General features: G+C 34.7%; 1 protein-coding gene across 2 annotated transcripts in view; it reads left to right on the top strand.

The window, feature by feature from the left end:
- Positions 1-20,277, top strand: part of GOPC (golgi associated PDZ and coiled-coil motif containing) — a 40,072-nt gene extending 19,795 nt beyond the window's left edge. Inside the window, exons 2-9 of one of the 2 annotated variants that reach the window (XM_022555098.3) lie at positions 2,345-2,509; positions 4,071-4,094; positions 7,618-7,793; positions 8,774-8,939; positions 11,282-11,377; positions 12,042-12,206; positions 14,322-14,502; positions 17,210-20,277. In XM_022555098.3, coding sequence (XP_022410806.1) covers positions 2,345-2,509; positions 4,071-4,094; positions 7,618-7,793; positions 8,774-8,939; positions 11,282-11,377; positions 12,042-12,206; positions 14,322-14,502; positions 17,210-17,340 — 1,104 coding nt within the window. In that variant the 3' untranslated portion in view covers positions 17,341-20,277. The remainder of the gene's footprint in view (positions 1-2,344; positions 2,510-4,070; positions 4,095-7,617; positions 7,794-8,773; positions 8,940-11,281; positions 11,378-12,041; positions 12,207-14,321; positions 14,503-17,209) is intronic. The other variant, XM_022555109.3, reaches the window with a different exon arrangement.
- Positions 20,278-24,178: the final 3,901 nt, after the last annotated feature.

The following is a 24,178-nucleotide window of genomic DNA, read 5'->3' as shown; positions in this document are numbered from 1 at the left end:
AAGAAAAGGGGGAAGAAAATGCTAATAGTTTCGTGACTGTTCATAGCAAGGATGTTATCTTAGATATAATCTAAAGAGGAAATTAAGGATATTATCTAAAAGTAATTATTAAAACAAAGTTACAGTTTCCAGAATACTAAAAATATATTTTAAAATCTAGCAATGAGCAGTTAAGACCTTACATGTGTATGTGCTATTTACAGCTATATAATGAAAAATATGATGAAAGGTTAAAATAGACAAAATTATACCAGGTAAATGCAAATAAAATGAAAGTAGGAGTTGCAAACTTGATAACAGATAAGGTAGAATTCAGGTCAAAAAGCATTTAATGTGGGGGAGGAAACTACTGACATATTGAGCTACATTGAAGTTAAGCACTCTGTTCATCAAAAGACACCTTTCAGAAAGTTAAAAAGACAAGCCACAGAATGGAAGAAAGCAATTGTAACTCATACCCAGTAAAGGACAACCTTATTAGTAATCAAGAAGTTTTCATTAAAACCACAATGAAATGCCACTACATTCCTACCAGAATGGCTAAAATTAAAAAGACTCACAATACCAAATGAAGGCAAGGTTGTGAAACGATCAGAGTTCTCATATATGGTGGGCATGTCAGTTGCTACAACCATTTGGAAAACTGGCCTTTTCTGCTGAGGTTTAACATATTCATACTCTGTAAACCAGAAGTTTCCTTCCTAGATATATACTCACCAGAATTGTATTCCATAGAAAGCTATGTAGGGTGTTGCTAGTGTACCTGTCTTCACCTCCTTACCTGCACATATCATGTGGCTAAAACGTCATTGAGAGAAAATGTTCCACGGTTATATGGTGTTGATGGTTGCACAATTCTATGATTATACTAAAAGTCACTGAACGGTACACTTTAAAAGAGTGAGTTTTAATGGTATGTGAATTATATCTCAATAAAGCTGTTATTAAAAACAAAAACAAAAATGTCATTGAGAGCATGTAGTGATTTCCTACCAGATTTAATCTCAGTTTTGGTTTATCATCCAAAGCCATTTGTTGTATCTAGCCTCACTTTCCTATCCAGTTTTGTGCAGTCTGTCAATGTACAGCCCCTCTCAGTAGTCTAATCTCCTTGCTAATAACACCTTCATATTCTAGTAAGTGCTTTCATATATAAGATTAATAATATGAAAATAGTCAAAGCCATGGGTATTATCCCTATTTTTATTTATTAAAAAAATCTTATTTGAAGTATAGTTGACTTACAATATTACATTAATTTCAGATGAACAAGAGTGATTTGATATTTTTATAGATTATACTCCATATAAAGTTATAAAATATTATCTATATTCCTTGTTGCTGTATATTACATCCTTGTATCTTTTATACCTAGTAGATACTATCCTATTTTAAAATCAGGGAAACTTGAATGGACACAGTGATTTATCTGGAATCACAGGGCTAGTATTAGAATTTGTTTCAACTTCAAGATACTTATTGAGCATCTTTTATGTAGTAGGCACTAGTTGGTGCAGTTGGGATATTTAGGTAGATTCTAATTCTCTGGTCTCTCTACTCAGAGAATTTACCTACGTTGCTTCTAGTCTGTCTCCCCTTGCTAGTCTTCTCATCTCTTGACTGCTTTACTGCTTCTATTTGTCCTTGTTGTCATTTAACTTCAAAGCCCTTCTAAACTCTCTTTTCCTCACTAACCTTCTTTAAACCTTCCTTTACTTTGAATTTCTTGGGACCTGACCGATTCTAAATATATCTGTAACTTGCCACACATTTTTCTTTAGTTGGTTCGAATGCATATTTATTACCTCAGTTGATAAGGAAGCTTCTCAAGGGCATAAATAATTATCACCTATAATTTAGAAAGTATTCTCCACAATTTTTTTCCCCTCATTGAACCAGCATACTTGTTGGCTCCGTAGATGCTTATTAGTAAAATTATGTTCAGTAGAAAACTAAGGCCTTGCCTTGGTCTTTAACCCACTTGTTAGTTGGGAAGATCAAACACACACAAGGGATATGTCCTGTTTGCAATTGTAAAACAATGTATCGATTGTGAAAAATGAAAAGCTTCAGATTGAATGGCTGAGTGGCTCTGATGAGTTGTTCTGCTACAGTGTAACAGTTAGCTGTAGCTTACAGTTAATAATGGACTTCTAGTGTTCATCTATTCATTTCAAAGATAGCCTATGTCATTCTTGAATAATAATTATTAGAGTCAAAATAAAGAAAATTAAGCATACTTAATGTTTTTATTGTAGCTGTTTTATTAAAAAAATTTTTTTATTGAGGTATAGTTGATTTACAACGCTGTGTTAATTTCTGCTATTGTTGCTGTTTTTATAAGGCACAGTTGGTGGATCTGAAATCTGAACTGACAGAGACCCAAGCAGAGAAAGTTGTATTGGAGAAAGAAGTACATGATCAGCTTTTACAATTGCACTCTATTCAGCTTCAGCTTCATGCTAAAACTGGTCAAAGTGTTGACTCTGGTACCATTAAGGCAAAATTGGTAAGTAGTTTAGTGGGTAACATATATTTATATGTGTTTTAGAGGGTGAAAAGGACAATCTTTAATGAGTCTTTTTAATTATAAAAGTTAATATGTGCTCCTGGGAAATTTAGAAAATACAGGAAATGTGAAGGTCATCATAATCATCCACAATCTTACTACCTGGAGATGATCAGTGATAACATCAATAACCAATTGGTACTTAGAATAGGATCTTCTTCCTATTTATAAAGATCTATCATAAATACACTTAAAAGATATTTGTGATTATAACATATAAACATTTTTTTTGCCCTACTGTATCAGTTAAGATTAAGTTCAGTTACATGTAACAGAAATCCCAAGTAACATTGGAATTATTCTTAAATAGTACAAATTATTTTCTCCTAGTTAAAGAAGCCCTGAGACAGGCATTCAGAGCTAATATGGCAGCTCCACAGATATCAGGGATCCAGTTTCCTTTTGTTGTTCTGCTCTGCCATCTTTAGCTCATGGTTTCTGTCTTCAGGATTTCTTCATATCTGCATTCCAGGTAGGAAGCAGGAAGATCTAAGGGCAAAATGATGCTTCCCAGCTGCATTAGTTTTCTTTAAAGACCTTTTCACGGAATCCTCCTCAGCTTTTTGCCAATCATTTAGCTGTCTCACTGGCTATCCCTAGCTGCATGTCATTCCCTTAGTTGGTCACATGACCACCTCCAGTAAAATTGGAGTTCTGTTAATAAGGAAGAAGAGGAAAATGGAATGGGGTGCCAACCGGTGGCACATTTTTTCTTTTGCTCTTAATATAAGTATCTTCCCTGGCACTGAGTGCTTTGTCATGTTTGCATAATGTTCATTGTGTAAATGTTCCATAATTAACTATTGCCCTCTTAATCAATGTAGGTTGTTGAAATAGAATTTTTTTAAAGTCTCATTTCTGTTTAACCTCATATGTATTGTGTACTATGTACCAGGCACTTTGTTAACTATAGGGGGTACAACAGTAAATAAGAGATAAAGCTTGGGAGAGGCAGAAGATGAAATGATGTTGATGATGAGAGTAATACAGTTCAGAGTTTTACTCGTTTTCAGTTAATTCTGTTTAATTGGTTAGTTTCTAATAAGGATATGTTAGAATTTATTTAAATGAATATTTACATTCTCCTAAAGTCCTTTTAAATTCGGAAATTCTATAAATATAAATTATTAGTGTTTTATTTAACTGAAATGAGTCAGATTCATAACTGCTTCTTTGGAATGTTTGATACTAACATTGAGAAACAATGTACAATTTCACTAGAGAAGGATTCACCTGACATTTTAACATTAGATTTGAAACATGGTGCTGTAGTGGAAAGGCACTGAACCAGGTGTGTTAACTAATTTCGATAAAACAAACATTTTTAATCTAATCCTGTGCAGTTACTATTGCTTATGGATTTGCAAATATATTTGTTCTAATGAACTTTACCCAAGTGATATTCAACATGTGGGAATTTTCCTTGTAATGATTGTACCACTAAATAAATTCATTTGTTTGATGTTTTTCTAATTATAAAACTTTTTTCTTATATCTTAAGTCTGTCCCCTCTGTGGAGGAGCTGGTAAGTATGCCATTTCTGTTTTGCTTTAATATGTTATGCTGAAATGTTCTTAGTGCTTTATTTGCATAGTACATGTTGTCACTTTGTATGTATTTGAAAGTGATATTAATGATGGTAATTTTTTAATGTGCCAATACGTGAAAAGTTCAGCGAGTAGCCCATTGCTCTTTTTTCACCTTGTGTTGTTAAAAGATTTTTCTTTTGTTTGTGATTTGTTGCCATTATTTGCAGAACCCATCAGCGTTTGACAACTTCTGAGCTTTGTAACTTGCTCATACGCTACTTCAAAAGAACAGTTGGTTTTCCTTATGCAGGCCTAGCTCTTTCCTCCTTTTCTGTTTGAATTTAGTCCCAGAGAAAGAATGTGCATGTTGGTTTCTTATTTATCCACTGCATGTGTTATAACTTTTCATCAGTCTTGAGAATAATTGTGTGGCCTTTGAAACAACTGAATTTTGAAACCCTTTATTAGAATTTATTTTGGAAAATAACAATATATAAATTCTTAATATTTTTCCCACTACTTCAACCTAATCAGGTTCTAAATTGTCATATGACTTTTCTTCTTTTGAAAATATACTGTTTGGATATCGGAATACAAAATTAACTTCTTTGTTGTTACCTAATGATGAACAGGTTAACTAAAACAAAAAGGTTTTTTCCTTTAAATCTAAAAGTGAGGGCTTAACTGGTGGCGCAGTGATTGAGAGCCCGCCTGCCGATGCAGGGGACACGGGTTCGTGCCCCGGTCCGGGAAGATCCCACATGCCGCGGAGCGGCTGGGCCCGTGAGCCATGGCCGCTGAGCCTGCGCGTCCAGAGCCTGTGCTCCGCAACGGGAGAGGCCACAACAGTGAGGCCCGCGTACCGGGAAAAAAAAAAAAAAAAATCTAAAAGTGATTAACTTCAGTGTTCTTAGTCCTGTTCTTGCTTGCATCTGTTAATTTCAGGTCTGCAAGTTTGTCAGATTCATTAGGGGTTTAAATCATTAAAGCAAAGTAGTGTCTTAATATGTTTCTCAGATTTCATAAATATTATATAAATAGCTCATTAAAGTGTAAGTAGATAATCCTCAACATAAAATTTATTTAGCCCGTAAATAAAAAATTCTTGGTCTTCTAGGAACTCATTTTATGAAACAAACAGCATTAACCTCAGTAAATGTCATAAAAAAAGATTTTTGTTCATGTTGTCCAAACTGAGGTTTTTCTTCAGATTAAAAAAAAAAAAATCTAGGGACTTCCCTGGCGGCCCAGTGGTTAAGACTCCGTGCTTCCAGTGCAGGGGGCATGGGTTCGATATCTGATCGGGGCACTGAGATCCCACAGGCTGTGGGGTGCAGCCAAAAAAAGTAAAATAAAATAAAATAATTTTTTTTAAACCTACAAATTGTGTTCTAATGGTTATATTTGTTTTTTTACAGAAGTTGAAAAAGCATGCTAATTAATCTTCCTTTTGTTTATCACATATATAATGACAGATATTTTAATCAAGGAAGTGATAAATATATTCAACATTTGGTAGTTGTCATTCATTTTAGTTTGTATTTTTTTTTGTTACTGTTTTTACGATTGTGGTACTCACTGCCTTGTATTTGAGTATATCATATATTGATGTTTAAATATGTCATATATTGATATGCTGTTGTCAAAACAGTAGATCAAAGCAAACATTGAAATTACTACCAAATACATTCCATTAATTGTTAAAAGTTTGCTTACATTTGTTTCTCAGCTTAATATTCACGATAAAAAGGGAAATAATTATAATAGTCACTACTCATACATTAGAAACAATATCATTTGCCATTCACTCAAGAGAAACATTCTTCTTGTGCTGAGATGTAGATCTTTATTTAAATCTCCTGAAGGGGACATGGTGTAGTGAACAGTGTCATCCACATCTCATCAATAAATATAACTATTTTCACAGGCTTTATAGATTCTGTACATAGTGAGTCAGTAAAAGCAGTTCTCTAAGTCAGTAAAACACTTCCACTCAAATTTGGGATGGGTCTCTTGATCCAAAAATAACACTTAAAGGATCTTTTGTCCAACTCTCAGAAGGGTTTTATTTTGCCACACAGTCTGTGTGTGTGTGTGTGTGTGTGTGTGTGTGTGTTTGAATTTGACTCCCTTTAGGCAGGATTTTGTACCTTCTGTTTTCCCCTCCACTTTGTCTTGTACCTGCCTATCTGTTCTGTGCTTGAATTCCAAAGGTATTTACATTTGTAACCCTTGATGTATAGGCACACTGTACTTTATACTTTGAAGGTATATTGAAAATTATTTCTCTCACATTTGAGCTGGTGATAAAAATTTGATGGCAAAGATCTTAAAGTTATATTCTCTGGCTAACACCTATAAATTCATATATATGGGTTATCTACCAAGTGGAGCATAGGATGGCATCCTTTTTTGAGAGTAAAAATGAATATCCATCCAACCTCATAGTAGGCAAGTGAGGCCAGTATTTTTCCTCAGAAAACAGTTCTTCAGTCACTTTAACATATGGACAAATAGATGATCCAGATCCCAAAGTTCAGTGATAATCTATACCATAGATATACCATAGATATATATACATAGATACTATACTATAGATATCTATGCTATAGATATTTTTTACCATAAGCCATATTTTTTTAATTGAAGTATAGTTAATTTACAATGTGCTAATTTCTGCTGTACAGCAAAGTGACTCAGTTATACACACATATATCTTCTTTTTTAATATTCTTTTCCATTATGGTTTATCCCAGGAGATTGGATATAGTTCCCTGTGCTCTACAGTAGGACCTTGTTGTTTATCCATCCTGTACATGATAGTTTGCATCTACTAACCCCAAACTCCCATTCCATTCCTCTCCCTCCCTCCCACTTGGCAACCACAAGTCTGTTCTCTGTATAGACATTTTTTAATGTGTAAATATTTTAATGCAGTTGTTACCAGCATTTTCCATGACCATAAAATGTTTTAAAAGAATTGGAATATCTGTTCTAATTTAAGCATTGTCAGTTTCTTATAATGCTGTAAGATAAATTGGTCATAGAATGTATCTCTGCGTCACTGAATGGCTTTGACCTGTTTATAGAATTGCTGCATTAAAGTTCATTAAATGTTTGGGCACAACCACCAGAGTGATTACTTTGGTCTAGTTTTAGAGTCATTTTTAGGAAGTAGGGAGTAGATTTAATTATCCATTGAAGCCATTACTATTAGTGTGTGATAACATGAGCTTAGAGAAGGCTACTAATCTTCGTATCCTCAGGATCAAGGCGCCCCAAGCCATGTTATTATCTTACCTAGAAGTGGTTCCAACACCTTCTGGTACTAGTTTAAAAAAAACTGGATCCAAATCTTTGTGTTCCATTTTATAGGAACGGAGTGGTAATTTTTATCATATGCTTTCATTGTTGGTATCATAGATTGTGTGCTTTTGTGTATTTTAAGAAACATGGTCTATTGCTAAAGAGTCTTAAAAGTGTATTCATTGCATTATTTTTTATAAAAAATTGCAATAGGAAAGAGAGCTTGAAGCAAACAAAAAAGAGAAAATGAAAGAAGCTCAACTTGAAGCTGAAGTGAAGTTGCTGAGAAAAGAGAATGAAGCCCTTCGTAGACATATAGCTGTTCTCCAGGCTGAAGTTTATGGGGCAAGACTAGCTGCCAAGTACTTGGATAAGGAACTGGCAGGGAGGTGCGTGGAAAATGAGTACCCCTGTGCTCTTAGGTGACCAACTGCATAGTTAAAGAGGTTGACTCTTATCTCTTCTGGTAAATGAAATATTAATCTTTGTCCTAAGAGCGATTTTATCATTGACTGTACCTTACTGTTAACTTAATATTGATAGCATTACATATTGCAAATTTATTTAGCCATACTAAATAAGTATTTCCGGTTTACACACACACACTGCTAGTAAATTACTGTGAAATGCTAACAACTCTTAGAGCTGCACTTTTTACCATTTCCTGCCTTGACACCATAACAGATGACGTTCCCATGTACGGCAGGACTTCCGTAGGAATTCTTTCCGTGATCATTGAAACCCAGTCTTTCTTGCCCCTCAAAAACATGTTGGAATGACAGTGGTTTTATCATAATAATACAGAGTTCTGCTTGCATTAATTTTTTATGGTAAATTATTCACAAACTTTGGTGATTCATTATTATTACTAAATAATTTTCAGCTTATTGTTCTAATGTCATATTAAGGACTGATGTGGAACAAATAAAAATAATTTATATCATCTTGAAGTGCACATTTTCTAATAATTTTACCACATTTAAAGAAATAATCATTTTGTAAAAAGATACTCTCATTGGAAAAAATGTTTTGTACAGTTAGCCCCACCTAAAGACTAGTGTGATTGCATGCAAGACATGAAACATGTTAATTGACATTAGTCTCATAAATTGTTTCTGAGATGTATATGAATTAAGTATGTGACTAAAGATGGTCTCAATCATTCTTTTTTTTTAAACTGATTTTCCCTTGAAGACACCTGTCTCTCAGAATTTTCATGTCTCTAAATCTGAGACACATCAGGAGGTTCCTGAGTATTAGTTTTATTACTGAATTAGATTTATGCAAAAACTACTTGTGTTCAGTAATTCTTCTGAATTCTTTCTATAGTATGTATAATGAAAAACTGAATTCTTTTTCCAATATGAAGGGTCCAACAAATACAATTACTAGGACGAGATATGAAGGGACCTGCTCATGATAAGCTTTGGAACCAGTTGGAAGCTGAAATACATTTGCATCGTCACAAAACAGTTATCAGAGCCTGTAGAGGGCGTAATGACCTGAAGCGACCAATGCATGCACCACCAGGCCATGTATGTTTGCTTTTCTGCTGTTTCTCACTAAGCCTTGCCCTTTCTTTAATCACAAGTCCTTTGCATTTAAAAAAATTCTACTAGTATTTAAAACCTTTATTTAAAAGTGAATTAAACTTATTTAAAATAGGTACATATTTAAAGTTTCAGTAACCCATATAGCTCTTTACAGATTTACTAATGCCCGAAAATGATATTTCTGAAGACAGTGAACTATTGCTAGCAAATGCATTGGCTCATATTTCAGAATTTTCCTGAATCTTGATTAGGCATGTTTACAAATATTCTAAGCTAAGCAGAGAGCGTGTGATCCTATTGATAAATTGGCAAATATTTTTGGATAGTTCTTTACAGGGGACTTTTAGTAACTAGATTTATTTGTAGTTTCTCAACTAACATTTATAACTGTTTGGTCTTGCATTAAGATGGAATTTGAGGTCTGTGTCCAATTGTCTGCTTCTGTAGCCACCACTGTACAGGAGGTTTTCTTTCTACTTGGATAAAAATTTATTAAATTTCACTACAACAGCAGCCTAATGATAGAAACCTTAATATAATAAAATCATATCTAACTCCTACCCAGTGGATCACATATCTTAGTATCACATAAAGCCTGACCTTGAATAGTAAAATTATTTGTTGCCTCTGAAAAGATTATTGCAAGAAAAATTGATATGTATGTCTAGTTGGTGGGAGAGGAGTGGTGATTGCAATAAGCACTTATGCCATTGTCTACTTTGGGACACTGTTGGTCCCCATTAACTTCTAGGCAGTGGCCAGATCATAAATGTTATTTTATGCTAAATAAAGGAATTTGAACCTTAACCTGATAATCATGAGGTTTTTCAATAAAATAGTGGACTAATAAGATTTAATATTTATTTGACAATTACTTTGGTATAGTGAAGAGGATATATTGGAAGAGGGCCTAACTGAAGTCGGAGAGTTACATTTAGAAAGATATTAAAATAAGGAGAAAGTGGTTAGAGGAGGGCCAGGTTTGAGAGAAGTACAATCAAGAGGATCTGGTGACTGCTTTTGGTTAATTAGGTGAGTGAGAAGGAAATGTGGGTTTTTGGTTTGGGCAGCTGAGTGAGATGGCAAGCATTGATAAAGCAAATAGAGGGAAAGGAAGATTTTGGCAGAAAGATGATGAGATCAGTTTTAGACATGTAGTGTTTGAGGTGCCAGTGGGACGGCCAAGTTATATCCAATTAGATATATGGCTCTGGAATTCTAGAGAGAATTCTGAGTTGAAGATTATTAGGTAAGTCATCCTTTGAACCATGGAATTGATTAAGTCACCCAGGGAAAATATATAGAAAGTAAAAAGATGGAAGGAGACTTTTATGGAGTGAGGGACGGAAATGGATCACCAAAGGAAGGAGCCTGAGGTGGAGCTATCAGATATAGGCCATCTAGGAAAGCACTAGTATAATAGACACCAAAGAAAAGAGAAGGTTTCAAGGAGGGGATAGTGAACAGTATCAACTTTCTGCAAGGTTCAGAAGGGCAGTGACTAACAAACATATTCATTGGAAGTAGCCACATTCGTTACCAGTGACTGTAGAGAAGACAGTTTCATTGCAGCAAGTGGGGGCAAAACCCTAATTACAGTGGTTGGAGTACTGAATGTAGGAGGCAAGGAAGTAACTACAGTTAGGATTAACTGTGTGTGCCGGTTAAGGAAAGATGGAGGGAGGATAGTAGGTAAAGAAGACAGTGGGTGATTGAAGGGTTTTTATCTGTGTTGTTTTGTGTTTGTACATGGTCAGTATTTTAAAGCTGGAGCTTTAGCTGGACCTGGAGTTTTTTCATGTGCTGAATTAGGGAAGGAGCTTGTAGAGAGAGGGAAAGAGTAAAGGTACCAGAGAAAGAATTATTAATGGAACAAAGTCCTTTAGTTAAGAGGTAGACTCCAGAACGCAAAGAAATGAAAAAGTAATTAATGATCCAGTTGGCATTATGTTTTTCAGTTCTACAAATCAGTTAAAATGGATATAGATCTTTAAGGTATTTTTCCAGTTAAGATAAAGTTACCTCCTTTCATTTCTTGAAGATATTTGTTTATCAGTTCCTGACAGTGATTTCTTTTGTAATGTCCTACAATTTAAAAAGAGATGTACCAGATGTATTAAAGAAGTTAATAAGAGCGTGAGAAAATCATCTGTATTTCACCGTGTTAACAGAGGAACTATTTTTGCTTTCCCATTTTATTTATTAATTTCTTAACACTATACTGTGTATCCATTCCTAAAAGCAAGTTATAATAGTATGGGTTTATTCTATATGGTATATTATTTAAGTAGTACTAATTTTTCTTCTTTTTTTCCTTCAATAAGGATCAAGACTCTTTAAAGAAAAGCCAAGGTGTTGGTCCAATTAGAAAAGTTCTCCTCCTTAAGGAAGATCATGAAGGCCTTGGCATTTCAATTACAGTAAGAAGTAGTGCTTCCAGTCTTCTTTTCTACAGTTGTCTAGTATTATCATGCTCCTTTGTTGGACATCATTGGGAAAAAAAGTATTCTGAATATATTTTCTAAATAACTAAATTTATCCCCATGGGTAACAACACACAGACAATTATGATTAAAAGCTAGAAAGGTGGAATGTACCAAACATTGCATTTCATCAACTTTGTGTTGCATATTTTTTCACATTTTAACATCTGTGAAATTGAGATTCATCTTATAATTATTTTTGTGGAACATAAAATAATGGTTTGTCTTACCGTTCATAGTGACTCAGATTTGATAAAATCTAATAGTGCTGTGGACTACTAATACATAAAATATATTTATTTATTTATTTACGAGAGTAGCTAATTGTTGTTTTTTTGGTTTTTTAGGGTTCTTTTTTTTTTTGGCTCTGGAATGCGTTTTAAAAAGCACATGTATATTATTAATCGTTTTATTTAGAAGTAACTTTGATATTCATAATAATTTGATTTACCATTACCTAAATATAATAGCAAATAGAATTTCACTCAGTATTTATAATAAGAGATAGTATAGGTGCTTACTGAAATGTTCTTAGGAAAATATCAGTAGAATAGTCTGTGACTATGCAAAGGTAAACTAATTTACTGCTTTTTTCGGTTAGGGTGGAAAGGAACATGGTGTTCCAATCCTCATTTCTGAGATTCACCCAGGGCAACCTGCTGATAGATGTGGAGGGCTACATGTCGGAGATGCTATTCTGGCTGTTAATGGAGTTAACCTAAGGGACACAAAGCATAAAGAAGCTGTAACCATTCTTTCCCAGCAGGTAAGTACCCTTTATGTAACTAAAATTGGATCTGTTGAATGTTCCTTTTTGAATCTGTTGAATATTTTGTACTTCCCTAGGAGGTTTCTCAAGTAGTAAAGTGTATATATATAGATACTAGTTTCCTATTATAGAAGACATTCAGCCAGATTTACTGAAAAAGATTTGCTCTTCTTCACAGCTGTATAGTTTTGAGCAAGTTACTTAAAGTCCTTTATGCTGCAGTGTCCTCATCTGAGAGCTGTAAGGATTAAGTATGTTAATACATATAAAGTGTTCAGAACAGGACTTGGCTCTTAGAAGGCAAAACATTATTAATGACTAAAACACTATACAAATATGAAGTACTATAGAAAAAACAATGTTAGAAGTGGATTGATTTTACAGTCATAAATGTTGGCACTCAAGGGTCCTTAGAAATCATTTAGCCCAACCCTCTTATTTAAAATGAGTGAACTAAGCTTCTTAGAAATTAAATGATTTGCTTAAGGTTGCAGAACATATAAAGAGTTGAGAGTTATATCCAGGAGTCATATTTGTTATCCAGAGCACTTACAATGTTTTTTTGTTTTGTTTTGTTTTGTTTTTTTCCTTCAAGAATAAGGTTGAGGGAATTAGAGAGGTGTTGGTTAGTACATTGAGATATTTGTTGGATCATCAGCATAGTATGCCAGGGTAGAATTGAATCTCAGACTTGAAAGTGAATTTATAGCTCATTTAGTTTAACTTTACGTGATGCATAAATATCTACAATATCACTAATTAAATAATTGTATTAAAGGGAGGACTTGTTGGTGATAAAACAGTCTATTTCATTGTTGTACGTTGCTGATTTTTAGAAAGCTCTTCCTCATATTAAGCACAAAATCTGTTTCTTCATGACAGCTACCCACAGACCTGATTCTGTCATCTAGAGAACTTTACTGAAGACCACTGCATTTACCATCTCCCCCCAAATGGTATTTTTAAAGCATTGCCTAAGAATGCAGTGCTAGTCTCTTTAAGTTGGTGTTTTCTCAGCCCAACTTGGCTGTCATCCAGTAGCGTAAGAGTGAGATGAACAGCAGCTGTGGTAAAGGAGATGTAAACAGGCAGTTCATGAGATGCAGTTCATGAGATACAAAGTTGTATGGAAACACTAAGCGCATGTTAAAATTCTGAAGTATAACCTTAAACTGCTGGGAAAGAGGAGCAGCAGAGACTAACTTAGTGAGTAGCAATAAAAAAAAAAAATGGCATGCTTTCTTTTGAGCAAAGGCAGGCTATAATTTTCAGAGAATTATAAATACCAGACTTGGGAATAGTGATTGTAGTCTCTTATTAAATGACAGTTGTAGCTTGTAATTTTTTTAACGTGAAATAATCTGTAACTTTTTACCTGAACATAAAGTTGTTATTAAAGAATTACAATATAAATACTACACATTTAGTCTAGTATAGTAGAAAGAGCAAGGACTTTGGAGTCAAATTTCTCTTTTTCTGTTTTACTTGTTCATCTTATTGAGAGAGTTACCTGCTCTCTCCAAGACTAACTCAGGTTTCTCATTCATGTACAAGGGACTATAATAATGTTATTCTGAGGATTGAAAGATAGTAATTTTGTACAATAAATACAGTAATTACTATTACTACTGAACAGAATACCTTAACACTTTGGCACTCAGTGAAAGTTAAGGAAAGGCTCAAGACCTATTCAGTAAGAAACAAGAAATCATTGTGTAGAGGTTTCTTGAATTAGAGAAAAGTTTGTGTGGTACCCTTAGGTGCAACTTTAATATCTGACTATTTAGATGGGTTTGCTGAATTGCTATTATGGAAAGTATAAAATGGCAAAATGACTTTTAAACTGAACATTTGTTCCAAAATTCTGTAAATTGAATAAACATCCTTTTTTATTTTAGGTCTGTTAACAAAAATATTTTGATCAATAGAAAAATCTGTAATATTAAAAGGAAATTACTTTTACCTCTTGAGATTCTAAAACTTCATTATTTGTTGTCTTGAAAGGAGATACATCTGAGGTCCAACTACTACTTCTCACCACAAAGAATTTGGAAATCTTTTAAAATTATAATTACAGTAACTTGGTTTCCTCATTTTCTTTCCCCATTTTAGAGAGGAGAGATTGAATTTGAAGTAGTTTATGTGGCTCCTGAAGTGGATTCTGATGATGAAAATGTGGAATATGAAGATGAGAGTGGACATCGTTACCGTTTGTACCTTGATGAGTTAGAGGGAAGTAGTAATCCTGGTGCTAGTTGCAAAGACACAAGTGGGGAAATCAAAGTGTTACAAGGTAAAAATTACTCTAAAAGTTATAATTAATGTATTTATTATTAATAAACTTTAAAAATATAAAAGCCTTAGCTGTTCTTTAGTAACACTGTTTTAATGATGGGGAAACCATCATTAACAAAATGGATAGCTTTCCCTTGCTAAATTATAGTTTTATTGTACACCAGTAACTACACCAAAATTTTATTTACATGTAAGTTCTTCTAGAGTCATCTTGGACAAGTACGTGACCAATTACTAAACTATAACTGATCCTTGAAAAATAAATAAAATTCAAGTTTTCTAAACTCTGAAACAAAGACCAACATGCCTTTTAGAGTAGATACATCTTAATGTCATCTTGCTGTTGTAATGCGCATTCTTCTCTCATAATGCAATGATTTTACAGGCTAAATATGAATAAGTGATTAGACTGTTACGATTGTTATTAATAGAACCAGGATATGTGATCTTGAGGATTTTTGGTTTAGTTCCTTTGCTATCATTTATACATATTTTAAAGAAAATTTCTAGCACTTTCTTTTACATGGAGCAGTGGTTCTTAAATTGTGATACATGGATCTTTGTGGGACCCTGAGACCTTTCAGGGGGTTCTTGAGGTCAAAACTTTTCATAATAATACTAAGGCATTGTTTGTCTTTTTTTGCTGTGTTGATATTTGCACTGATGGTACAAAAGCAATGGGGGTAAAACTATTGATACTTTAGTGCGAGTCAAAGCAGTAGTACCACTTTACTAGTGATCACTGTGTTCTTCCTTGCCATCCACTCAGAATGAAAAAGAAGAAGAAGAAAATGCCAGTTTCTCTTAAGAATATCCTTGATGAAATAGTAAAAACTGCTAATTTTATTAAATCTTGAGTATATGACTTTTTAATATTCTGTGTGATGAAATGGGAAGTATGCATTGTATTACTGAGTGTATGCTGAAGAGAGATGCTGGTCTTGAGGAAAAGTACTTAAGTGATTAATTTGCTAGCTGAACTAGTCATTTTTTTCGTGGATGACAGCACGACAATTTTTACTTGAAAGAATGACCGACAAACTATGGTTGTTCAGACTATTTGGCAGCCATTTTCTTTAAAATGAACAAAGTGAATCCATCACTTCAAAGAGAACAACTGACTATTTATTGCCAATGATAAAACGTGAGCTTTCAAGTGAAAATTAGAATTTTGTAAAACACGCATCAACCACCATGAGCTCAACAGCTTCCTGACGCTTAAAGAACTTTTCTAATAAGATTGGTGGTGATATTAACGAATGTGATTTTTTGGATATAGTAAAATGAAATGTGTCAGCTTTTGCAATTGCTACGTAACTCAGTGATCTAATATTTTTCAAATGACCAGTGCATGATGTTACTAAATCCTGCATGGGTAAAAGAGCCATTCAAAGTGCAAGATAGACAAATGATTTTAATGTAGCAGAGTGTGAAAGTTCATTGATATGGTTTTAGATTCTATACTGTAAAATTTTGGTATACGATCAAAGAAGAATATTGACAGTTATCTGAAAAAGCTGACTTACTCTTCCCTCTTCTATCTATATATCTGTGTGAGGGTGAACTTTCTTCATATACTTGCAACTCATTGAGTAGAAGCAAATATGAGAATCCAGCTATCTTCTGTAAAGCCAGACATTAAGGATATTTGCAAAACTGTAAAATAATGATATTCTTCTGACTAAATCTTTTGGAAAGTAGAATTATTTTCACTAAACAAATATGTTATTTATGTTAACATTTATGGAGTTTATTATCATTTTTAATAAAGTAATAAATTTTTTTTAGATTTCTCAGTTTTAATCACTAATATGGTAAACATCAGTACCTCACATAACATTAATAACCCACATGAACAAAAGCTCTTTGCAATTCTCAGTACTTATTAAGAGTGTAAAGGCATCCTGAGACCAAAAAGTTTGAGAACTGCTGGCATAGAGTTTTATAGTGAACTGATGAACTGTTGCCCTTTTGGTAAATCTATACGTTGTGAATTATCTATACAAAGACAGCAGTAGCAATCGTTCTCCCCGTGCATCTTGAACAAAACGATTGTGGCACTATGTCAAAACCTTGCGCTGTTGAGCTACTTTTCCTTTGCTTTTGTTGTCTTTCACCCTTCTATTTTTTGTCAGGATTAGAGGTCTTGTCCCTTGCTTTTTGCAGCTGAGGCTAAAAGGTTCTCTATCACCTGTGTAAATTGCAAACCACTTAAAATGTGACTCAAATATGTGTACTATTTGTAGATTAACCAAAATTAGTTTTAAATTTTATCTGGACATTGGACAAATTAGTTGTAGTGGTAAACTAGTATGTGCCTCAGTGAACTGAAGTTAAATTATGTGAAAGCAAAATGTAAAAGGGAAATACAGTTTACAGTTCAACAGGTATTTGTGTGAGTAGAACTTACTGAATTTTGGGATTGTGTGTGTCAGTTCTAAGTTTCATAGAAAATTTGGTAGGAAATTTTATATAATTTTTAGATAGGTCCAATAGATAATATTTAAAAATCTGTACAGTGTTTGATATCTGCTATAAGAAGGAAGAATTCCTTTGTCAGAGATTGCTGACTTGATTAATCTAGGGTCCCATTATTTGCTCCATATTATTATTAATTACAGTGGGCATTCCTTTGTTATAGCTCAATAAAAGTATGACTTTTTTTTTTAACTAGAAAGTATCTGGATTTTTTCTCTTTCTTTCAGGATTTAATAAGAAAGCAGTAACTGACGGACATGAAAATGGAGACCTAGGAACTTCAAGTGAAACTCCACTCGAAGATGGTGCTTCTAAATTAGATGATCTGCACAGTCTGTATCATAAAAAATCTTATTAAACTGACTATCTCCAGACAAGATTGTTAATCAGACTATTCTGAATTTGGGGCACTAGGGAAGACGGTGACAAAGACTGTACAAGATCAAGGGAGGCTGTTGCCTAAATGAAAGGCGGGTACCTCAGGGCTTCACGTGAACAATTCTAAATGCATAAAACTCCCTATTTTCTGTGGTATACCATAATTGGCTATTGCATGGAAAGTAATTTTGATTTTCTTAAAATTGTAAAGCACCAAAGCATGTGTTTCCCAAAAGGATAGTACTAGGCTCTTAAGTACTAAATGAAGCACTACTGTTTTATTTGATTCCTTTTCCATTTAGTAGAAGGACAGTGCTAACTGGAATGTTTTTAAGAAATAGCCTTTAAATATAAGAGAATAAATGAATTCATACTGTATATTCCAGAATGTTAAGTGTGGTGTTTCAAAGGACAGAACTTGAATTGCAGAAATGTAGGCTTGACTTAATTTTTTTTTAACTGAAAGAATGGTTTTAGTGTTTTCTTTTTTTTTAACTTAATGTGCTTCCTGATATCTAAATCAGTTCTTAATGATCATTTATTATGAGTTTGCTTTTCAGTGTTATTCATTCAGTACAAAATAGTTTTCTTTAAGCAATCCTTTATCAATCAATGCTGCACTAGAGTTAGTTTCAGAAAAGTTATTGTACATTTTAGGTTTTTAGAAGAAATGCAGATGAGTGTAAAATACCTGTTCTCAATTATGTTGATCTTGTGTGCATGGTATTGGAGCATTACGTTATTAATGTTTAGTCACAAATGCTTTTTTTCTGGAATCCATGAAAGACAGTTTTATACATTTTGAGTTGTTCATAATGTTTGTCTTGTGATAGTCCTGGCACTTAAAGATACATCTTTTCTGTCAGTAAAAGCTCAAATTTATTACCATGTCAATGAGATACATTCAAAAGCAGTTTTCTCTGAAAGTACCTAACTGATTTGCCAGTCATCCAAAAAGCTGAGGCACTGGAGAGTAAGATAAGGTGAACATGTTTTGATATGGTAATTGTTTTGGTTGGCTTTTCTTGTTTGTGTTTGTTTGACTAAAGTGCTTTTCATATGCAAACTAGATTGCTACTTCGCTTATCCCAGGAATAAGCATGGAGTGCCTGCTCTCTTATTTACTGTTCCGCAGGCCACTGTACTGGGCAGGGGAAAGTGAAAATATTGCATTTAAAGAGATGATAGTTTTGCCAATATCATTGTTTTAAAGGACATACGTTGAAGGCAATATTGATTGGGAGAAGGCTTTTATAGTATTATCAGTATCTCTTTCTAATATTCAAATGTTATGTGATATAAAACATGTTCTTTTATCTTTCCTAGATGCACTGTATATTTGTTCATAGGTAAATCTATAAAATGTATATACTTTATTTGGTGGTTTTGCTATTTAAAAATTTTATGTTTTAACTGTTGCTCATTTATGGTTTGTTTTGGGTGGTTTTGTTCATCTGTATATCACCATGTTAATTTGTAATAGAAATGCACTTCATAGTATATATGGTTACTGATATTAAAATACCTTGTAGCATAGCGTTGCCTCTAAGCAGAAGCTAGTATTTAATTGTATAACTGAATAAGCAAGCTACATGTTATTGTTTGCTCCTGGCAGGCTAGGCCTCTTAAAAGAAAAAAAGTCTTCTCCTTATGCATCCCCTGCTCCAACACATGCCCCCATGCATGACATGAGATCTGCAAACTGGATTTTAGCCAGTGTACTCATTTAGTCAAAAAATTTTCCATTGTCACGTATCTGAAAACTTTTTGTTTTGACTTGAAACCATGTTATCTTACCTTTTTAAAACACAGCCTGGGATGGGATGGCCATGGCAGTTTTTCAGAGAGTATCCTTTATCTACTAAGACTGATTCCTTAGGAAATATTAGCTAACACCTTTTGATTTTCAAGAACTAATATGTCTATAAAGCGTTTTTTCTTTAGAGCCTTGAATTGGCATTTCTATGAGGACGCCGTGTAATATGAAGAATTGTATGAGATGGTTGTGATACAAACTTTCTTGGGGTGATAAGCAGAATGAAAAATTTCCCAGGTAGTTTAAAATTGCAAAGGTCAGTTCCCATTTCATTCCTGCCTCACCTTGCTTTTGCAGGCCTATGTGAGAGCTCAGATGCTACTATGAGATTCCCATCAGGTGTTTAGAAAGTACTCAGTTAAAAGTTCATTTTAGAATATATAGTCTTTGGGGGATGAACTAAGAATTACAGACTTTTCCCAAAGGACTGAATGAGAAACAGTTTTTATGTTTTCACATTTACAGGAAAGAAACTCATAACGAGTTTCAAGGACAAAACCAAACAGATAAGGAGAGAACTGTTGCAAAGCCATTACAATTAAAAAGGAAAAAGAAAAATATACATATGCACACACAAACAGAATAGCTGAGAAAAAATTTTCAAGAATGTGAGGGTTGTATGTATGTGTGTATATATTTACATTTAACTTCTAAAATTCTAAGTGTCTGTTGTGAATATGATGGCAGACAACATTTGGGTTATGAGACTTGTTAAAATAGATTGAAAAGAGATGACAGTTTTTTGATCCTTGGTAATATAACTGAATGGTTTTAGCTGAACAGTTGTCAAAAGTTAGCCCAGCTTGTCATTGGTGCTGGTTCTGTTCCCCCCACCATGGACTTATTTTGTTTTCATGTTTAGAAACAGTATATTGATTCATGTGTAAGTTGCACATTTCTGACATCCTTATTACATAATCACTATCCCACCTATCCAGTCTTCCACATAGGGTCAGCCTCAAATCTATAGGATTTTGACAGATGTATTATATCTAGTTGTGTTGAATTTAGTATTTTTTTATTAGCCTGTAAATAAAGATGGCCTCTCCTACATTAAAATGGTATTAATCGCATTAAAAAAAATAAACATTTTGCAATTCTTTCATGTTATATATTTTATTTATTATTTATTTCTAGTAGCTTCTGTTATTTGTACCAGCAAGTCATAAAGTCCATGCAAAGGCTGAACCTAGTTACTATGGTGGAACAGTTTTTTTTAGTAGGAATTAACTGTTTGATTTTAGGAACTATTTAATCTGAATTAGTTAAAAGCATATTGGTTGGAAGGAGCTGCCAGAGCAGCTGTGGGACCAGTTTTCTGTTGAATCGTAGCAGATGCAAAAACTCTAGTCTCCCTGGGTGAGTTTTATGTTACAAATATTGATGGCGAATGTTGCCTTTGAGGATAGCATTGATAAAAATTAGAAAACAAATCCTATTAGATACTATGTAAGAAGGTATTTATCCATTTTATCATCTAAGCATACATGATTTAGAAGTTCACAAATTGTATACAAAATAATTTTAGAAATATCTATAAACATTGTTCAGTTTGTTTGCCTCAGAAGTTGTACGTGTGGTCATTTATAGTCAACCTAAGAACTAGGTGTAGAATGTGTAGGAATGCTTTTTCTTTATCAAGGGTATCTGAGGTCAATCAGGAGGAAAAACTCACAAATGGTATTTTACTCTAAGTATTAATTAATGTAAACCATATTTCAGAAAATTACTTGAGTTATGAACATTTAGAAGTATTTATTTTTTTGTCATTGAGTAACTTTGATTTAGTCCTAATACAATACACTGTGTGTCAGCTTCCAATTCACCAAGCAATTTGGAAAAGTCTTTTCCCCAGAATTCACCCACATTGGATATTGTTCTTTTTATTAAATTAAAAAGATTATTTTATTAAAGGGGTTTTATAATCTTTTAAAAAAATTTTTAGCTGAAAGGTATTATTGCAAATTACCATGTGCTGTTGGTGCTAAACATCTGTTTTGATCACAAATCTTTTTCAGGTGTATTTTGAGAGCTACAGTCATGGTCGTGGCAGCCAGGAGAATGCACCCCTCAGCTCTCCAGCAGGAAGGAACATAAGGGACTGAAGGCCCTCCAGCCTCTGCACTCTGGTCATCCCCACATTAATGCATAGGCTCTGCCTCATGCTGCTGCCAACCAGGGACTGAGCATGGCAGAGAGTTGACTCCTTCACTTTGGCTTGAAGACTACCTGACGGTCTTGCCAGACTCCTTTAGGATTGCGTTATAGTCTCTAAGTCACTTTCACCCAACCTTCCTTCTTTCATTTACCTGGGGTCATGCCTGCATCAGGGGCTGGTTGCCTCCCAGCCTCCCACCAACCCCAGCTCCCACCCTGCTTTTCCTCACCAGCACTGCCCCTAGTAAGTCTGTTCTATAGCTGATCCCTTCTTGGTCTTGGTGTCTGCCTCTTGGAGGACCCAGACTAACACAAGTGGACCAGGAGTGAGATCTGAGAAAACAGGTTAATAGGAGATTAGGAGCTGGTTCATCTCCCTCCCAAAGGATGAAGAGGATGACATCCTGGCCGGTGAGTGGTGTACATATAGGCCCTGGCACAAGGTTATGGCTCAGTTACTAGATATTTCACAGATGGTGTGCAGAAAAGAGTTACCAAAGCAGGCTTGAACCTGTTATCCTTAGAAAGGCCTGCTTCTGAGGTTCACCTGTGGCTACTGTCCAGCAGTTTGGATCTCACGGGTGTCCCCCCCATTCCCTAATTGATAAGAGTGGTTTACTGTGCCTGAAATGTTTGTACAGACAATAGGGTTTATGTTGAACACCTGCTTTCCTTCTGGGACTCATGAATTTGGTACATGCTAGGCAAAGAGTGCCTACTTGACTGGGCACAATAAAAACCCTGGACTCCTATGCCCAGGCTCAGGCCAGCTTCCTGGTGGACAGTCCTTTATACATATTATACATCATTGCTGGAGGAATTAAGCTCATCCTATGTGACTCCATTGGGAAAAGACTCTTGGAGCTCGTGCTCATTTCATCTGGACTTTGTTCATGTGCCTTTTCCCTTTGCTGATCTTGCTTGGTGTTCTTTCTCTGTAGTAAATCACAGTTGTGAGTATAGGTCTATGGTTAGTCCTGTGGGCCCTTCTAGCAAGTCGCTCAACCTGGGGGTGGTCTTAGAGACCCCAGAAACAGGTGGTAACTTAGGCAAATATCCCCATGGAGAGGAATTCTCTAGAAGTTCAATGAGGCAGGCGTTTGATAAATACAGAAAGGACAGTGTCTACAAAAACAGAATTGGCTGGTTACTGCTTGGTTGTATTGATGACCTATAGAAGGATAATGAGAGACTGAGGGATGTTATCAAGCTGTTAATACTGAAATGTGAGAGCTAAAGGACCTCTGAGGAGCTCATAAGGAGGCCTTTTCTCCTGCAGTGGAAGGATTGAAACAGCCAAGATTCAGGCTGAGCATCTAATTGTTACAATCACAAAGCTTCAGAGACTTGACTTAAATGTTTAGCCACATTATATTTTGTGAAATTCAAGGTTTTGGTAGGGAAAACCTAGAACCTTGAAACATGCCATGGGGACACCTGGATGGATGCCCCTGAAGATGTTGACTCTGCAGTCCCTACTGCATCCTATAGTCTTGCAGAAGCAGCCCAGCCTTCCCTAATAAGTCACCTCTGCTTATGCTGGAAGATGCTGCAGAGGCTGATATCCACCCCTCCTCCTCCCACCCTTTCCCCCCTCTCCCCCGCAGCCCAAGACAGTAACTGCCCCTCTCCTCTTTCTTTGCTCCTAGGCGTATAACTAGGGTTAAATCCTAGCAAATCCTGGCTGCAGATGTGCTGGGCCTGGTAAGGGAGAAGAAAGACCACACATCAAAAAAGGTAAGATTTGGCTAGCGTATCCTGGCAGAAGCCAAGGAAGTGCTACTGGGATTAGATTTTTGACAGTGCTTGATAAAGGGCTAAACTCTCCAGTTGAAAGAAAGGATTCAAATTGGAAAAAAAGCCAGCAAAAAGTTCTTTATGAGGAACATACCTAAGGATACAGAAAGTTTGAAAGTGAAAAGATGAAGATACACTAGGCATATATTCTCCAAAGGCAAGCTGAGATAGTTAATATTCATATCAGAGAGAATAGACTTCAAGGGAAAAGAAAGCATTATCAGGCATGGAGAAAGCTACTTATATATTTTTTTTAATTAAAGTATAGTAGGTTTACAATATTGTTTTAGTTTCAGATGTACAACAAGTGATTCAGTTATATTTTTTCTTCAGATTATTTCCTATTACAGGTTGTTACAAGATATTGAATATAGTTCCCTCTGCTATACAATAAGTCCTTGTTGTTTATCTGTTTTATGTATAGTAACTTGTATCTGTTAATTCCATACTTCTAATTTATCCCTCCCCCCTCCTTTCCCCTTTGATTACCATAAGTTTGTTTTCTGTGTCTTTGAGTCTGTTTCTGTTTTGTAGATAGATTCATTTGTATTATTTTTTAGATTTCATACTTAAGTGATATCATATAATATTTATCTTTCTATGTCTGACTTCCCTTAATATAATATTCCCTAGGTTGTTTCATGTTGTTGCAAATAGCAATATTTCATTCTTTTTTATGGCTGGGTAGTATTCCATTGTAGACATATACCACATCTTCTTAAACCAGTCGTCTGTTGATGGGCCTTGGGTTGTTTCCATGTCTTGGCTATTGTAAATAATGCCGCTATGAACATTGGGGTGCATGTATCTTTTCAGATTAGAGTTTTCATCTTTTTTGGATACATGCCCAGGAGTGGGATTGCTGGATCATATGGTAGCTCTACTTTTAGTTTTTTAAGGAACCTCCATACAGTTTTCCATAGTGGCTGCACCAATTTACATTTCTACCAAGAGTGTAGGAGAGTTTCCTTTTCTCCACGCCCTCCAGCATTTATCATTTGTACACTTTTTGATGACATCCATTCCGACTGGTGTGAAGTGATACCTC

Source organism: Delphinapterus leucas, chromosome 12 (assembly GCF_059928025.1).
Source record: "Delphinapterus leucas isolate spDelLeu-1000000601 "Yukka" chromosome 12, BTC_Dleu_Yukka2, whole genome shotgun sequence".
Lineage (NCBI taxonomy): Eukaryota > Metazoa > Chordata > Mammalia > Artiodactyla > Monodontidae > Delphinapterus > Delphinapterus leucas.
The sequence above is the reverse complement of the archived record's forward strand: the minus strand, read 5'-3'. Positions and strand labels throughout refer to the sequence as shown.